Source organism: Lepisma saccharinum, chromosome 2 (assembly GCF_977018435.1).
Source record: "Lepisma saccharinum chromosome 2, izLepSacc3.1, whole genome shotgun sequence".
Lineage (NCBI taxonomy): Eukaryota > Metazoa > Arthropoda > Insecta > Zygentoma > Lepismatidae > Lepisma > Lepisma saccharinum.
The window spans coordinates 151,226,404-151,244,954 of record NC_139230.1 but is presented as its reverse complement, the minus strand read 5'-3'; the positions used below and the strand labels follow the sequence as shown (position 1 = coordinate 151,244,954).

Below are 18,551 nucleotides of genomic sequence, written 5' to 3'. Positions count from 1 at the left end.
GCACAAATATGCAATTCATTATTGTTTCTACAATTATAATTTGATATACTCTGATGAATAAATTATCTCGGGCTATCGACATGAATTCTGGGATGGTTTCCAAGCTTTCTAGAGCTAACATCTCTCTTATATTCAGGGTAGAAGTGCAGTGCTGAGCATCAACCTGGTTTATATGTATCTCAAGATGTAGGAAGATGGTGGACCAATCAAAAGTTGTGTCTGCTGTGATGCTCTGCCAGCTGACTATCGCTAGCTAGGACTTGGCCTGGCTTGGCTTGCGACATTCAGCAAGCAGTGCGGATGCAACAGATACAGCTCCCGATTATTCTGTCTTCTTCACTGGGAACCTCAAGATACATGTAAACCGGGTTGACAATCAGCAATACATTTTACCCTGGAATTGAGAATGATGTTAGTTAGCTCTCGAAAGCTTGGAAACTGTTCCAGAATTGACTAAGTTGATAGCCTGAGAGAATTTATTCATCATTCGTCACCAGAAAAGCTTCAAGAATTACTGATGTACTCTGGTGTTTACAAAATAAATTTCTTACCTGCAGCAGCTTCTTTTTTCCTGATGCAAAAGCACCAGTTGTGCATTAAGAAAGTGAAAGTATCATTTTTAGTTTAACAATTTGGTATCAGATTGGTACAGTATCAGTTATTGGTATCAGCAAATTTTATATTGGGTACATATCGGTATTGGTAAAAAATCATATCAGTCTATCCCTACTCATCAGTCTACAGTGTATACAGTGAGGGGGATGTTAGCTCCAGGCACTCATCTGAAGGTGAAGTAAAAAAACAAGGTTTTGTACAATTTGACTATTATTCAAACTATTTTACTTACAAAATATACAATTCATAAAACACAAACAACTAAACTACTTGGGCTGAGGATATTTCTTTAGCAACGTATTTATTTGTCTGTATGATAAATTCTTTTCACCTGGTACTGGAATGCCTTTCTTGTCCTGTTCCTTCAGCATTTTCTTATTATCCTAGTTTGATTAAAACAACAATGTCAATATATTTCAAACAAAATTATACAACATAAGTATAATTTATAAACTTAAATATGTAGTCAGTAGAAATAGCAAAAGAACATCATTTTTAGAATATATTTTATAGAACTGAGCTAATACCATACCATTCTCGTTCCTGCCATGGAAACCAAGCATGTTATGTAGTCGACGTGGCCACTAAAGGTTTTAGGTTCGAGACTTGACTGGTCTGGTCATGTGTGAGTGCATTCACTGTTCCTCCTCATCAATATAATTAGCCAAACATGACAAAGGAAAAAAACATGGCATTTGCATAACAAAACATGAGTGAATACACCTACCCCAAAAGCACACACACATGGACATCAGTGAAGGAGGGTTGAACTGGTCTGTTAACCCTACCCCCCTCGAAATTAACATTGTTCATTTCAACTTACAAAAATTCATAAAGTTTGTTATTTTTATTGTTAATAACTAGTGAACGGATTTATAGGTCCATACCTATTTTTATTGCTACGTCCTATGCTATTTAATGATCTTGACATTTCATGTACACAACACTCTTCTACTGAAATTCTACAGGACCTAAAATTAATAAATGAACTATAAATTCCTATAAATGATTCAAAGCCCTATATTTTACTTCAAAAATGCCCTTTAAACCTTTCGCCGAAGTTTAAAAGTAACTGGGAAGGTTTGAGACCAGTGGCAGGGATTAGGGGGGCAGTTGCACCCCCACTTTTTGCCCCAGCACTATGCTAAACCTTATCTAACAAGGTAAAGTAAACTGACCTTGTCCCCCCCCCCCCAGTTTTGGCACCTTGCACCCACCCCAGTTTTGGAACCCAATCGCTGCCACTGTTTGAGAACCTTTAACCTTGACATGTTAAATGAATCTGAGGGGCAAAAAAAGCTATTCAACAGCAAGTGGTGTCAGCAAATCCTCTGTGTAAATTTCTGACATCTTCCATCACGAAATTGAAAACATGCGTAGTGAACTTACTAGATGAGACATTCTCCATTGTTGAACACTGTACTTCCCAGGTGATTAAAAGGGACCATAGGTGTAGTATACCAAACAAAGATGCAGCCTGTTTTTGGATGGAATCCTAGCTACAAAATCATTCAGTTGTTACAGCAGGGCCAGCTTTATTCCCGGCCTCCAACTGTGTAAGAGTGCAGGAAGATTAGAAGAATACCCACATAACATTGGATGTTTTGAGTGCATTCTGTAACGAGTAGCAAAGGCAATCCTGCAAGTGACCAATTACATCACATATTTCCCCCATTGAAACAGTATAGATAAAAGGAAAGGGTTCGTGCTGAAATCTACAACTGCCCTAGGCCTCTAGGCTCTTCATCAAGGAGAGAAGATTACTGCGAATCTCAATGTGATTTTAGTTTTCAGTTTGAGTATTTTTTAGCCATTTTATGCACAGATAGGCTATAGTTTATAGTGGGATCTGAATCACTATGTACCTACACTGGGTATTGAATCCAAGACCTCTTCATTACAAGGCAACGCCATTGCCACTACACCTCAAGGATTCAAATCTGCCTTGGCAATCAGCAGCAGCATTTCTTTACACCAATAACTTCCTGCGATGTGGAGAGAAGGTTCTCCATGTACAGTCATGGACACTGCCAGGTTGTAACGACTTTATTGACTGAAGCAAGCTAAGGTCTGACCACAAAGCACCTGGCATATAGACAACCCAACCAACATTGTAATTCTGCAGGTTGCATGCCAAACGACGATGTATAAGGGTTGCCCAAATGAAAGTGAGAGACTTGTTTTTTTTTCTGTAATGATTTATTGGTTGGAATATATGAACACACAGGAAGTAAAAGTGATGGCCACGGTGGCTCAGTCGGTAACGCATCTGACTCCCATGCTCAAGGTTCCAGGTTCGATCCCCGCACATCTGTCCCACCCATTTGGATTTCTGCAATATCTTCATGACACTTCCCTTTCAGTGGTGTTTTCACACAGCAAAACAAAAAAGTTAACACAGCGACAGTTCGGGTGAATATGAGGGATGTGGTAGAGCAGGGATACGATGCTTGGGTAGATATTCCTGGACTGATAAAGCAGTATGTGGCCTTGCATTGTTGTGCAATAAGAACCACTGCTCAGATGCCAACAAATCAGGACAGCACTGCCAAATTGCTTGACGCAAACGTTCCAGGACGTCAACATAGAAGTCTTGGTTTATCGTTTGTCCTTCAGGCAGATATGTATGGTGCACGAAACCTTTAGCATCAAAAAATGCGATCAACAGGGTCTTTGTCATTCTGGGATTGTCGTGCACTGAATCTCTGCTCTCCCGAAACCTTCTGTGCAATTCAAAGACATGGCTTCTCGATCTCGATAATGCCTTGTCACCACATGCTTGCTGTGTCATATTCATTATTTCACTAGGGGGTTTCCTAGATTAATGCAGAACTTAATGTTAACTCTCTGCTTGAAATCCACATCCATCACGTCAATCATGTAACTTCCAACTAAATGAGCCAACAAGCCGGACAGTGAGTTGCTAATCAAAGCCCTGCCACTTACCGAGTTTATATGGAAACACTTCCAAGGCCATGTCTACTCAGAACACATATCATAACACCCATGTCTTGTGTTTCAATATCACAGGTAAAGAATAAAAAAAACTTTTATCATATTTTGAAGCACTGAACCACCATATGCTATTCAATGTTCTCCTTTGTGAAGTTCTTCCAGTCATCCGTGTGTGCTTGTACAGTCACAGACACTTCTGGATTGTAACAATCCCATTAACTTTCAATGTGATTGTTACAACCCAGAAGTGTCCATCACTGTACATGGAGAACCTTCTCTCTATGCCCCAGGAAGTTATTGCTGCAAACTTCTTAAATGCAATTGCTCCTGATTCCCAAGGCAGATTTGGTTTTCCCTGAGGCATAGTGGTAATGTTGTCGCCTTGTAACGAAGAGGTCATAGGTTTGATATCCATTGGAGGCACATAGTGATTCGGATCCCACTTTAAACTGTAGGCGAAGTAATGATTAGTTAATCTGTGCATAAAGTGTGCTAAGAAAAACTCAACCTCAAAATTCGAACCAAAGGCAGGTTTGTAGTGGTCTTCTCTCCTTGATGAACAACAACTAGGGCAGTTCTAGTTTCTGGCACAAACTCTTCCCTTTCACCTAACTGTTGTCAATGTGGAAAATAGGCAACGTGATTGGTCACTTGCAGGGTTGCCTTGCCTTTCCTACTAGTCACATCAGGCATTCGAAACAGCCAACCAGACGGAGGTGTTCTTGGAATCTTCCTGAGCTCTTACACCCTTGGAGGTTGGGAATAATGCTGACCCTGTTTTAACAACTGAATGATTTTGTACCTACGATTCCGTTCCAAAACAGCCCGCATTTTTGTTTGCTTAATTGCCTGGTAAGTACAGCGTTAAACAACTGAGAATGCCTCATCCAGTCAGTTTGCTCCACATTTTTCCAATTTCATGATGCAAGCTGGAAGATGGCGGAAATTTGCACAGACACCGACACCCCTTGCTGTTGCATTGCTTCTTTAGCCACTTGGATTCATTCAAGGTCTCAAACCTTTGTGATGGAAATTGAGGGTTGTTTTTAGTAAAAGTAATTTTTAAAGTTAAGCAAATGGTTGAAAAGCAAGTGAAAATAGTTCATTTAGGCATTTTAGGTCCTATAAAATTTCGGCACAGGGGTGTTGTATTTATGAAACGCAAAGATCTCTAAATAGCATATGTCTAGCACAGCAGTTCCCAAAGTGTACTCCGCGACATTGGAAGAATAAAGAAATAACCTAATCGCTGAAAACCTTATCAAGCCTTGTGCAAAGGACATAGTTGAATGTATGCTGGATGGAGAAGCCACGAAATTAATACATGCAATTCATATGTCAAATAACATTATTTCACGACACACCAGGGACTTAGCAGACGACGTGAAAGCTACTTTACTTTCACGAATAAAATTCACCAAATTTTCACCTCAAATGGATGGATCAACAGATGTAGCTGGGTTGGCAATGTTAATAGTTTTTGGTACGCTACCAGTACGTGGAGTCTTTTCAAGAGGATCTGCTTGTCTGCAAATCTTTACCGACTACCACAACTAGTGCTGAAATAATTAAATTAATAGATGAATTTTTCAGTGAATGGCATCCCATAGGATAATTGTGTCGATGTGTGCACAGACGGCGCAAAGGCCATGACTGGAACGACGTCTGGTGTTATCTCAAAAATTAAACAAAAAGCAAAGGGGTGCAGCAGTAGCCACTGTATCCTCCACTGCCAAGCCCTTGCTGTGAAGAAGATGCCACCTTCCCTAAAAGTAATCCTGGACGAAAGAGTGAAATTAATTAATTTTATTAAATCACGACCTAAGAATACCAGGCTATTCAAAGTGTTGTGTGATGACATGGGGAGTTTACATACATCCTTACTTCTTCACACAGAAATAAGGTGGCTCTTTCGAGGCAAAAGTTTGACTGCTCTTTGAAATGAGGGCTGAAGTCGGAACCTTCCTGACTGACAATGACTTCGCTTTGGGAGACAGGTTATGTGACGAACGTAGGCTAATAAAATTGGCATATTTAGGTGATATTTTTCAGAAAGTTAATAATTTAAGTCTCTCACTTCAAGGAAAAGCAACAACAGTGTTTGACCCCAGCAATAAAGTGCAAGGGTTCAAAAAGAAAATCAAGTTTTGGGCAGAATCAGTGAACAATGGCAATCTTGACAGGTTCCCAATGGTAAAAGAATTTATAGAAGAACTAGATTCAGACATACCTGGGGATATCATAAATGAGTTTAAAGTTCACCTACTAAGTTTGCTTGATAGTTTCAACAGTCATTTTCTGGAAGAACTCATGAATAAACTAAAGAAAACTTTTGGGTTGTAAACCCATTCTCTGTGCCAGAAAAACCAGCCTCTCTGACAACGCAGCAATATCGTAACGTACTCTGAGTACGTGGGATCGAACCAAGAACCTTCACCATTGAGGGGGGTGATGTAGCTCGCTTAATCATTCATCCTCCTCATTTGAGCACTCGCCCTTCAAGGTAAGCCTAATGGTAATGGGCGAGAGGTACTAACTACACACTTGGAAATGGCAAAACACAAGCTTTCGGATTTATACCTTCAAGTCTAGATCAACATGGTTGGAAGTAACAATACCTGTCTGTCTCTGATGATACAATTCCCCGCTGATAGCTGTTCATATCGAAACATGTTCGATCGCTCAATCTCCTCAGTTCCTTCTTGTTCGGCGATTCCAGGCAAAAGACCCCACACCACACATTGCTCTCTGTTTTGTTCTCTTTCCTCCTTCCCTGGTCGTTGCCCTGAAATACCTGCTGATCAGCACCTTAACTCCAATAGACCAGGAAGGATTTGTAAATTACTGATGTGACATTCTTTGAATGCCTGAGAGAGCAACGGCTGGCGACAGGGGTTATGAATTCAGGCTAGCTATAAATCTCAATTTAGAAGAGATTGATACGATTACCCCCTCTGGAAAAAATTTCCAGAATTGAAATTTATATTTAAGGTATCCATGTTGATCTATCCTTATAAATCGAAGTTTTTATTAAAAACATAGAAAAAATAAAAATGAAATAAAACCATAGTTTCCGCCAAAACCGAAAAGAAAAAAAATAATGATAACAGAATATTAATTGAGTAAATACTTGGCGATACTTCAGACGCGAGAACTGGCCATAGGCATAAATGTACTGTCTGGTGTAACTGGCCGTAAGAAAAACAAATAACAAGCTCGCATCTTTGCTTAGTAAAAAAAAAAAAATAGCACAGTGCTTAACTTGCACTTTGATACTCGCTCACATAATCATGCATGGAATGAGCGTACCGTCAATTTTGTAATAGATGCGGAAGATTGACATGTGATGATCACTGACATAACTGACGTAACATGTTAAAGGTGTGGCCAAGCAACAATGATGACTGCTTATGACCTGAGGTCGCCAAAAGGGGGCGTGAACACACGTGTGCGTTAGTAGTCAACACAAGTGGACTCACACGACACCTATTTTCACTTGAGTTAAAAAGTACCGTAAATTCGCGGATACACTACGTAGTGTTTGTATGTGTGTATAATAAATATATTTCCACTTGGGTTCTTCTTGATTTATATTGCGATGCACACGCATTCACTGGAAGTGTTTGGAGTTGTCACGATAGTTCAGTGGATTGTTATCACTCTCGGCACTACTGGAATTACGGATGTAAGTATGAATTAATATTTGGAATCCATGAAGCACACATGTACACTTGGGGGAAACATGCCGTCGAGTTACTGTGAGACTTCCCTTTGGAGGTTGATGCACTTAGCAATTTTGCTTCGATGTTTTCTTTAAAGCTGGTAAGAAAACGATCGACAAGGGCATGTGTTAAAAGCACTGTTGATTAGTATTGTTCGGTGTACTTAATGATGAATAAACGACTTTTAAATATTTTCACATGGTACACTCCCGTGCAAAAGTTGCACAACTGGTTGCACACAGATTTTCATTTCAACGTTTCTTTCAAGGAACTAAGTGAGAAACGGTCGACAAAATTGTAGACACTGGCGAAACACGATTTTGTCATGCACCATATTCACTTAAACCATGTAAAATTGCACCGTTGATAAGCATAGTTTGTGCATTTATGGAAAAGTGAATGAGACATGGGACGTTGAAACTCACTGAGTACACTCCTGTGCATGACGTTAAAAGACAGGTTGCACACACTGGAAGGTTCTTCTTTGTGGGTGTAAAACTGCTTTACATGAAAGTTGTAGAGTTGAATGTGACGCATTACATGTCACATAAAAATGCACTTTCGTAAACACTGCGGAATGACTTTTTAGGAGGGGTCATGTACATTCTGTAATGCAAGTGTACAGAGGTGAGAAGTGTAAACACTAGGATACGTCCTTGATGAATTTCTGCTTCTTCATTGGGTGAAATTTATAAAGACTGGCAGATTTTGGGGAACGTTTACACACAGTGATGACTTGGATTATGTAAGCTGCACTTTTGATTGAAGTACCGTGATATTTGTGGAAAGCGATACACTTTCGGAACAGGAGCATATTGTGTGTAGTTTGTGGGGACAAAACTACGGTGTTCATTCTTCTCTCTGGTATTCTGCTCTCTTCCCTGCTCCCTCTTCATGTCTTCTGTTCTTCTTTTCTGCATCTCTTCTGTTCTTCTTTTGTGGAAGCATTGATGGGGAAAGGGACTGAAGAATTTTGTCCGGTTTGGGAGTTTCTTCTTATAAGGGTGGAAAGTGTTTGTTCCATGTACTAAAATACTGGCAGGCTGGCTGGCTCACATGGCTGTTGCATGCTATTGTCCTGGGAAGCTAAACCGTCGGGATGCGTGCAGATTCGGGTTCGAATCCCGTTCTCCTCGCTGGTGATTGGCCAAACTGCTGCATGTTGATTCCCAATAGATACGCTGGGAAAAATCCTTCTCCTGTTGATAGCTCTTGACTGGTGTGATGAATAGACAGACTTAGGTAAAGGATAAAGTATAATTTCGTAAACGGGAAATGAGGAAAGGGGTGTTGATCTAGACTTATTAACACAAATACAGAAATTCAACTGCTTTGCCATTCCTCGTATGAACATTTATAAGTTACCACGATAATACAATATAAAGAAAGCTAATAACCATAAAATAATAAGGTATGTAATTAGATTGATACTGAATAAGGTTAGTTATATTTATGTGAGAATTCATAACGAAACCAATGAAATATTTGTCAAAATTATCGAAATTATTTCTTTAATTTCCCTTGTGCTATGAGAAATGTCCTGTTTCCGTTTGATTCAACTTAAATTACTACTACTCTTTTGAATGAAAAATTGCTTGCTATAAACATTGAAAACTCTACTTTGCCTATTATTATACTATTGTTAACGAACATTCTAGACAGTCGACCAAGTCCTGTTATCGTTAAAAATTGAACGTGTACTGGCTCATTGTGGTGAGAGAGGTTTAAAATATACATACTTTTACTGGGAAATAAAACGTTAAGATATATAATCGCTTAAATTTATTCTAATAGTTTGCTTCGCTTGAAGCAAATTCTGTTCGTAAAAGCGTTTCTGGGAATTATAACGCCGGAGTGGCAACATATTCGAGATGTGGCAACATTGTATCAAACAAAGAATTTGCTATCATTGAAGTTTTCCTTCCCGTGGTTGTCCTGTTAAAGGAATACATGTCTTTCGCGGCCGAAGTGGCTGCTTCTTGCCCCGCACCTCCACCACGTAACGTACTCTGAGTACGTGGGATCGAACCAAGAACCTTCACCATTGAGGGGGGTGATGTAGCTCGCTTAATCATTCATCCTCCTCATTTGAGCACTCGCCCTTCAAGGTAAGCCTAATGGTAATGGGCGAGAGGTACTAACTACACACTTGGAAATGGCAAAACACAAGCTTTCGGATTTATACCTTCAAGTCTAGATCAACATGGTTGGAAGTAACAATACCTGTCTGTCTCTGATGATACAATTCCCCGCTGATAGCTGTTCATATCGAAACATGTTCGATCGCTCAATCTCCTCAGTTCCTTCTTGTTCGGCGATTCCAGGCAAAAGACCCCACACCACACATTGCTCTCTGTTTTGTTCTCTTTCCTCCTTCCCTGGTCGTTGCCCTGAAATACCTGCTGATCAGCACCTTAACTCCAATAGACCAGGAAGGATTTGTAAATTACTGATGTGACATTCTTTGAATGCCTGAGAGAGCAACGGCTGGCGACAGGGGTTATGAATTCAGGCTAGCTATAAATCTCAATTTAGAAGAGATTGATACGATATGAATGCTTCATTGATTTGACATCAGATTCTATGATAAAAGATAATATTTCAAATAAGAAGTCACTATCTGAATTCTGGTGTCAGTTAAAAGACGAATTTAAAGTTTTGTCTGATAAAGCTAAAACCATCCTTTTGCCCTTTGCAACCACTTATTTATGTGAATCAGGATTCTCTGCTTATGCAGGTACTACAACAAGACACAGATCTAGTCTTGATGCGGAGCCAGATATTCGGCTCCAGCTGTCCCAAATTCAACCAGATATAGCTAAGTTATGTAAATCAATTCAGTCTCATCCCTCTCATTAGAATGGTCCCAAGTAGCATTTTTTGTTTTGCAACATTAAAAATGGTTTTATCAGATCTATGAGGATATAATTTACAATACTTGCTTTAGTTCATTTTAAAATGTGTTGCCTTTATATGTTTTTTTGGTTTGTTTTGTAATGTATGTAGTGAAATTAGAGTTGAAAATATTTCTTTTGTAATGAAATAATAACTATGTTTCACATGTCTAAAGTTCTAAATTCTGAATGTTTACCTTCTATCCTCAAATAGAAGATACAAGTGCTAGGTGAAAATTAGTGCTCCGTGATGAACTTTTCTACTGAAAAGTGCTCCGTGACCTAAAAAGTTTGGGAAGCACTGGTCTAGGATGTAACAAAAAAAATAGGTATGGACCTAGTAATCTGTTCTGTAATCATAACACAGTAAGCCAAGCATTTACAACTTAGTACGATCCTTCCTTACTTCTTTTATTCAATTTTTTTTTAAAACTTCTTGAACCTTATAATTCCTGAGGCCCCCTTAGGAAGGGTTTGGGAACAGGTCTGATATGCTGGATTGAAGACAAAGTTAAAGAATAAGCGATTGAAAGTACAAAGCATTTTAAAGTTTTTCAAATTATTTTCATTGCTTATGCAAAAATTCAAGAAAGTGTGAAGTCTTCTTTTATCCTCGTGACAATCAATAAATATACTGTATTTGCTCATGTATAATCATACTTTTTTCCTAAATTTTTGCCTCCAAAAACTGTGGTGCATATTATGCATGAAATAATTCAGAAAACCAACATTAAAACTACGCATGTTTTGACTATGTCACTGCATATAACACACATATATCAACAGGCACAAATACAAATTACCAGGTTGGATTTCTTTAGTAATAATATTTATTATTATTATAAAAAAACAAAAAAACTATAAAAGTGAAATGGCCATTTCCCATAGTTTTTCACATTGTAACGGAATGATTTGCAACATGGGGAAAAGCGGCACCGTGCTGTTCTGGCAGAATTCGAGCAGGCACTTTCTGTCACACGGGATGTGTATCAACGGTATTTGTTGGGTGAGAAGCAATATAAAATAACTTCCTGAGTGCTGCAATTCCATAACGTAATTTTGATCTTGCTTATTTCTACTACAGAATAAACAAGGTGGTTGCAGAAGTGAAACTTGTGGGAAGCTAAACACAGTGGAGGGAGAGGGGGAAAGGTGGCACTGGTTGGTGACCCATTGTATAAACAAGACAATATTCTACTCTTTCTATAGATAGCAAAAAATGATGATTCATTGACTAGGTACAGAGAGTTCATTTTGGCTCTGGGCTGAGATAGTATTTGCCTGCAGATAGCACAGCATGGCACTGATGCCGGCATTTTTGACCCATGATATCCCGCTTATTTTTACACACACATCATTAGCATGCAGATAATTATATTTATATTGCATAATGACTACTAACCTGTGTTATAAGAGTTGTTCAAAGTGGTAGCCAACTGGATTCACACATTCCCTGCATTCATGGTGAAATTTTGATTGACACGTAAAGTTCATTTTCCATATTTCTTGTAAGATCTGTTCGAATATTGTCCTTCAGTTCATCTATAGTGGGGATTGTTTCTACAGACTATTTTTTTAGGATTATTAAACAAACACACACACAAATTTCACAGAAAAAACAAAACACGCATGCACACACGCGCACTGAAAATAGAGAGAAATTACACTGCACACCAATAAGAACATAACTGTACTGATAAGCAAGAACATTTAGGCCTACGTGAGTTTCAGTGTGAATTATTTCAAGTGTCGGGACCTTGAATCAGCTGTCTGTTAGCTGGGCCGTAGAAACACTGCCTGGGTAAATTTCTTCCAATGCAGGGCCATATGTTCCAGTTTGTATTCCAAAATGTTAGTTTTTTTTTCTCGTCTTTATCAATTGTGTGAATCAACTCAAATGTTCAAAATTAAAATTATATTAATCAATGAAAGATATTACAAATTACATGCTTTAAAACAATTAACATTCATACTTAAGTCATTTATTTTCTGGGCATTTTTTACCCAGCATGCATCCTTACGTTATGGCAGAAAATGCTCTTCTTGCAGTTTTTCTGTCATTTTTCTCAACATTATCTTTGCATAATGAAACAAAAATGATCAAATTTAATAAAATTAGGTTATTCATTGAATATTATTATTTGCGTGCTTTAAAACAATTAAAATTTGGTAATCAGAAGCAATATTCTTCTGGGTATCTTTTTACCCAGTGTGCATCCTGCTTTAACAATATAAAGAAAACAACTTTCAAACAGAACAAATATATCAAGCAAATTTCATCAAAAGATGCCAGGAATGTGTGAATGCAGTTGCCCACCACTTTGAACAACTCTTATAACAATGTATATAACAACTCTTATAACAATATATATAACAACTTTTATGCAATATAAATATAATTGTCTGTATGATAAAGATATGTACGCAAAAATAAGTGGGACGTCACAGGTCAAAAATGCTGGCATTCACACCATGCCATGCCATCTGCAGGCATGCGCTATCTCGGCCCAGAGCCAAAATGAATGCACTCACTGTATGTCATCATTCACTCTTGATTGGCACAGCAATAGATTTACAACCTACAACTAAGAAAGCCATTTCTTTAACCTGGATTGTACTGTGCATTTTAAACAAGATATAATAGTTTGTTGCTTTTCCCCATCAAAAAACAGGGTGTGCATCATACACATGTAAATACAGTATATGTCAAAGTAATGTTAAATAATGAAAAAAAAAAAACATCAATTCTCAATGTAATCCTGTTGATGACCAGAAACTAAATCATGGATGTTCAGTGACTCCCAGATTTATTATCCTAGTGGATGTGTCTGTGTGAATAAGATTCTGAGTTTATCTGCATATTTAGAGTAGCTTTAAATTGTTGAAATGCACAAGTACCAGCAGCAACTAGAAAGAACAAGGTATTAGCTCAGCCTTAAAATTTACAATCTTACAATGAGAATAAATTGCAAGTACGCAAAAAACATATATTTGTAATTTTATTGTAACTGTAAAATAAAACAGAATTAAACATAATTACAAGGTAAGAGGCATAACTCTGTTGACTTCCCACCACAAGAGCAGATAACAGCAAGGACTTAAAAAAAATATTGAACTAGCCATTCCCATTGTTAAAGCTTGCCAAACACCTGCTCAAGTGTTTTTAAGCCTCTGCATGTTTTGATTTTATCTCTTGGCACTGTGTGGCTCAAAGTAGAACACATGTGTGACATAGAAGGTTGCTTTTTAGCCACAATCACTTACTAGGCCCACATGGCTGGCGAGCGTGCAAGTAAAACTATAGACCTGGGTTTTGACCCGTCAAGCATCGAAAGTCCATGGGTAACTGGAAGGCCTTGCAAAACGAAGCTCGCTTATCTCCAGCGAACGCTCATTCTGGTTTTGCACCGTCTCCAGATACATGAGTCACGCAGTCAACATTGCCAACTTTTAGATTCTAAACTGGTCAAGGAGCACTTAAAATGTTCATCACTTTTCTCAATTTGAAATTTCAGACATTTATTCCTTGGTAGAAACCATTCGTCCCTCTCACCCCCAGTGGTGGCAATTGGGTTCCAAAACTAGGGGGCCAAGGTGCAAAAGTGGGGTGCAAGGAGAGTTTAATTTCAGTGCTTGATAGAGTGGGGGGAAGGGGGTGTGCTAAACCACAATCCTGTCTAGTGGCCCAAAGTATCTACCTACAAGCTCTTCAATGCAATCGGCTTCAACATCAACAAATCTTAAAACTATAGTCATTTGCCCCATAAGTGTGAAATCTTTGGTGTAATCAATTTATACAGCTAATTTGACTTTTTTAATTAGCAATTTTGACTTTGTTGCACATTAATTGTACCAGTTAAGTTTGAATTTTAGGACTTAGTTGATAATAATAATAATTGTGAATCCTATCTTGTTGTTACGTTTTAATGTTCTTGTAATATTAAATATTTAACGCAGTGGCATAACAAAATCGTAAAGTACGCATCCGTAAGAAATAAATTTGGGTCCCTCAAGTACAGTCAGATTCTTCCAGGAAATTTATGTAATTACTTAGAATGGCTGGTTGTGGCTACACTTACATTAATATTTATAGAAATCGAAGCTCTACCTCTGAATTTTCACATATTACAACATATATTTCTTTGACATTCATGTATTCAAAAGAAGAAAATACAAATACTTACTTATCTCCTCCCCCACCCCTCTTAACAGCTGGGTGGATAAAAATAATGATTTTTTTTAATAATTTTTGATATTTTTTATTTAAATCGATCTTTTTTTGGCACTGTACACACAGACATAATTTTTATATAGAAAGGCTTTTTCTGATAAACGGCCCTGTAAAATATTTGAACAGTTTGATTAAAGCAAATAACAAATTACATATAAATATGCATTTCTCTGTTTCTGGAACTGAACATAAATATTTGTTGAGTGTGTTAATCAAACTATTATAATTTCAGTAACTTTTCTTACAGTGAAAATAATAAATTCTGGGTGTACTTTATAATTTTAACTTAAAATAATTTTTAATCTTTGTAGCCAAATTTTAGTGTTTTTAATTATACAGGGTAGGATTCACAAGTAATGAGCCTCACTTTATACTGACGCGTGCGCACCCTGCAGCGCACTCCGCTTGACATGAACGGTGGTGGTGGGTGTTGGCTTCGCAGCGCAACGCGTGTCAGTTGGCTCCCAGCTTTCGGAGCGGTAGCATCGGCCTTAACAGTAGCCCCTATATGGTGATGCGTGACACGGCGATATGGAAAGTTCGTTAGAGCAACGCTACGCAATCAAAGTCTCCTTCCGAAACAGTCACAAAGCTTCAACAGGCGTTTTGGACTGAGTGTCTGTCCTCTTCTCAAGTCAAAAAGTGGCACAAGGCTTTTCGTGAGGGCCGGGAAGAGGTGACTGACGAAGCCCGGTCTGGATGCCAGTCGTCGGCCCGAACTGACGTGAATGTGCTGCGAGTGCGTGATTTTTTGAACACGGACCGATGTTTGAGTCTCTACCAAGTAGCAGTACGATCCAGAGACAAAACGACAAAGCGCTGAGTGTCACACCTCAAACTCACCCCGTCCCAAGAAAGCGCAGATGAGCAAATCGAAAACGAAGACCATGCTCATCGCCTTTATCAGAGTGACGGGGATCGTCCACTACTAGTTTGTTCCGCCCAGACAGACCGTGAACGCTGCTTACTATCAGGAAGTCCTGAAAAGGCTGAAAAGAAGCATCACGTGCAAGCGAAGGGACATCAAGGACAACTGGAAGCTTCACCACAATAACGCCCCCAGCCACACCGCCTTCATCGTCAACGACTACCTGCTCCGAGTCAACGTTCCTGTGGTACCCCAGCCTCCCTACAGTCTGGACTTGTCGCCTCCTGACGTCTTCTTGTTTACACGCTTAAAATCACTGCTGAAATGAAAACGTTTCGACTCCATCGAGGACATCAAAGCAATTGTCAAGGCAGCCCTTGCAGCCATCCCAGAACAGGACTTCGGGGACGCCTTTGAGTCATGGAAAAGCCGCCTACAGAAGTGCATTGATGCAGGAGGTGCCTATTTTGAAGACTATTAGTCAGTTGTACCGATCAGCTCAATAAATATGTCTTTTTGAACGAAGGTTCATTACTTTTGAATCCTACCCTGGAGTTAGCCAAATATCAGCTGCCATATTTCTTTACAGTTTAATGAAAATGACACTATTTACGGTTTAACATTATTAGTATTTTGTATACTATTCTATTTAAAAAATGTGCTATTTTTGCTTATAAAAATTATTGAATTTTAAATCATGGGAAATTTAAGTGTTTTTTTTTTGATGACATACTACATTTACTTTCGTATGAGTTTCACCCCATCAGTACATATATTTTGTTTCCTTTATTTCCTTTCTTAGAGCATAATAAACACCATTAAATTGTGTGTATTATTCTGTAATTTTATTTAAAGTTATTTCAATAAGTGATTTTTTAAAATAGAATTCCCCAATTTAAATCAAACCACCTTGCTTAACAGAAAGCTGGCTTCTGGGCAGCAAATGACACTTTTACATTAGATCTTGCCCTTTCTCATTCAAGAGTGAGATTACTGAGTCCACTAAATTTGGGCTGAATCATGCCATTCAACACTACCATCCAGAAGTTTTTTCTAAGTTTCAATTTTGAGAAAGATAGTTCTTTGTTCGTGGTTGTTACTTGAAGAGTAGGAAACGAATAAAAGGTGGTACAGGATACAGAGAACACTGGAAGATAGTGTAAATCTATCAAGGAGAAGAAACTTTGCCAAAGCACTTGATTTCAGATTTAAGCACATTCCTGAAATGTAGAACTTGATCAGGAAGAACTAGTACTCACTTTTATCCGCGAAGCTGTTTTTTCTTCTTTTTCGATTAATTTCAGTGGCCACTGCCACCATCCTCGTTGGAACTTGCTGCGCTGTTGCTTGGCGTGCGTCTTTTGTTTGTAGTTCTCTGGCTGCCGTTAGGTGCGCTGTGCGTCTTGGTACGTCGTCTGCTATTTCCGGGCGATAACTGCTGCAGTAGTGGAATCCAAGTATGGTGCGCTTGCCCGCTATCGATGTTTAGTTCGTGCGGGAAGTGCATTATGGCGTGCGTTTCCTTGATTTTGGTGTCTATGAGCGTGTGGGCAGTGTGTTTGACTCGAACCTTTTGAATTTTATGGCTATTGTATTTGATATGTCTAGCAAGACCAGTAGTGGGTTGGGCTTTTTTCGCATCTGCTAGGTGCTGTTGGATTCTTTCATTGACAGATCTGATGGACCTGCCGATGTAATGAGCCTTGCACTCACACTCAGCATCATATACACCTGGGTTGTCAAGGGGGGAGAGGAAGTACCGTTTGTGCTTGTTCAGTTTGTCAGTTATTTTGGAGTTGGGTTTGTGTGCTACTTTGATGCCAAATGGGAGAAGGGCTTTGGCTATGCGGTTGGAAGTGGTGGGATGGTAGGGGAAGGCAAACCATTTATATTGGTCGCCGGGGGTTGGTTGTGGCTGGGTTGCTTGTGGATGGGTTGATTGTGGTAGGTTAGGGTGTCTGACCTGTATTTCCGCCTTACTGCACCAAGTGGAGAGTTGTGATTCAGTGTAGCCATGCTTCAGGGCTATTTCTGTGATGGTGGCTATCTCCTCTCGTAGATCCTCTTCTTTGCCACAGTAGGAGAAGGCTCTTCGATAAAAGTTTAGCCACACATTGGCTTTTTGCTTAGGGGGATGGCTAGAGAGAGCATGTATGTACTGGTTGCCTGCATCCGGTTTTCTGTAGACGGTGGTTGTGAATTTGTTAAGTGCACGGCTGATGGTGATGTCCAGGAAGTTGATGACGGACATGGAAAAAACATAATAAATCTGTCAAATCTCTCAATCCCCAACAAATTCAAAGAACTCCTTGCCTACGGCGATACGTTTAATGTACAAAACAGTAAGCCACCCACCCTCGACCTCATATGTGCGGCAGAAAAAGCAGCTTGCTTTGCTCCCAAACCCCAAGATTCGGAAAACATCAGAACGTCAGCAGCCGGAATTTTTCAAAAAGTGATGACCAACAGTGAAACCAGGAAACCTAATCCAGTGCACCAAGAAATCTCTTCTGTCCTTTCCGATTTTGGCAAATGGCTGAACACCAATGATGTTTGGTGTTTAAAGTCTGACAAAACAAACCAGTTCGTAATCATGCACAAAGGTGATTACTCCACGAAAGTGATAGACAAACTGAACAGTGACTCGTACAGTGTCATCAAAAAAGACCCCACAGACAGATACAATAGAATTGTGAAAAATGCAGTGAAATCTAGTGCCATACTTAGTGAACAAGACCACAAATTCCTCCTCAATCCCCACCCTTCACCTGCCATTGCCTATGGCATTCCTAAAACTCATAAACCTGGAATCCCCATGCGACTTATAATAGCTGGCTTCAATTACCCCACAGTTCACCTAACAAACTGGCTAAAAAACAAAATATCTCTTTTCAACCACAAACTTACATACATGTTCCGCAACAGTGCCGATGCTAAAAATCTGGTAACTTCAATAGTGCAAGCTGACAGTGCAAAACTAGCCAGCATTGATATAGTAGACATGTACAGTTCAATCCCCATAGACCTAGCACTGCGTTCGGTGGAAAGATGGCTGACAACTAACAGAATCCCGGCCCTAGAGGTACAAGAGATAACCAGACTATTGGAAGTTTGTCTAAAACACAATTACTTTCAGTTTGAAGATAAATTCTACAACCAATCCGAGGGCCTTGCGATGGGCAACCCGCTATCAGCTCCTTTAGCCAACATCGTCATGCACCTGGCTGAAAAAGAGATACTCCACAGTCCAGAACTACAACACATCC

At 39.2% G+C, this 18,551-nt stretch overlaps 1 protein-coding gene across 1 annotated transcript in view; it reads right to left on the bottom strand.

Moving 5' to 3' along the window:
- Window positions 1-817: 817 nt before the first annotated feature.
- The window catches only part of LOC145984535 (small ribosomal subunit protein mS37-like), a 27,281-nt gene continuing 9,547 nt past the window's right edge, over window positions 818-18,551 (bottom strand). Inside the window, exon 3 of the mRNA XM_083118188.1 lies at window positions 818-998. Within this exon, the coding sequence (XP_082974314.1) occupies window positions 882-998 (117 nt within the window). The 3' untranslated portion in view covers window positions 818-881. The remainder of the gene's footprint in view (window positions 999-18,551) is intronic.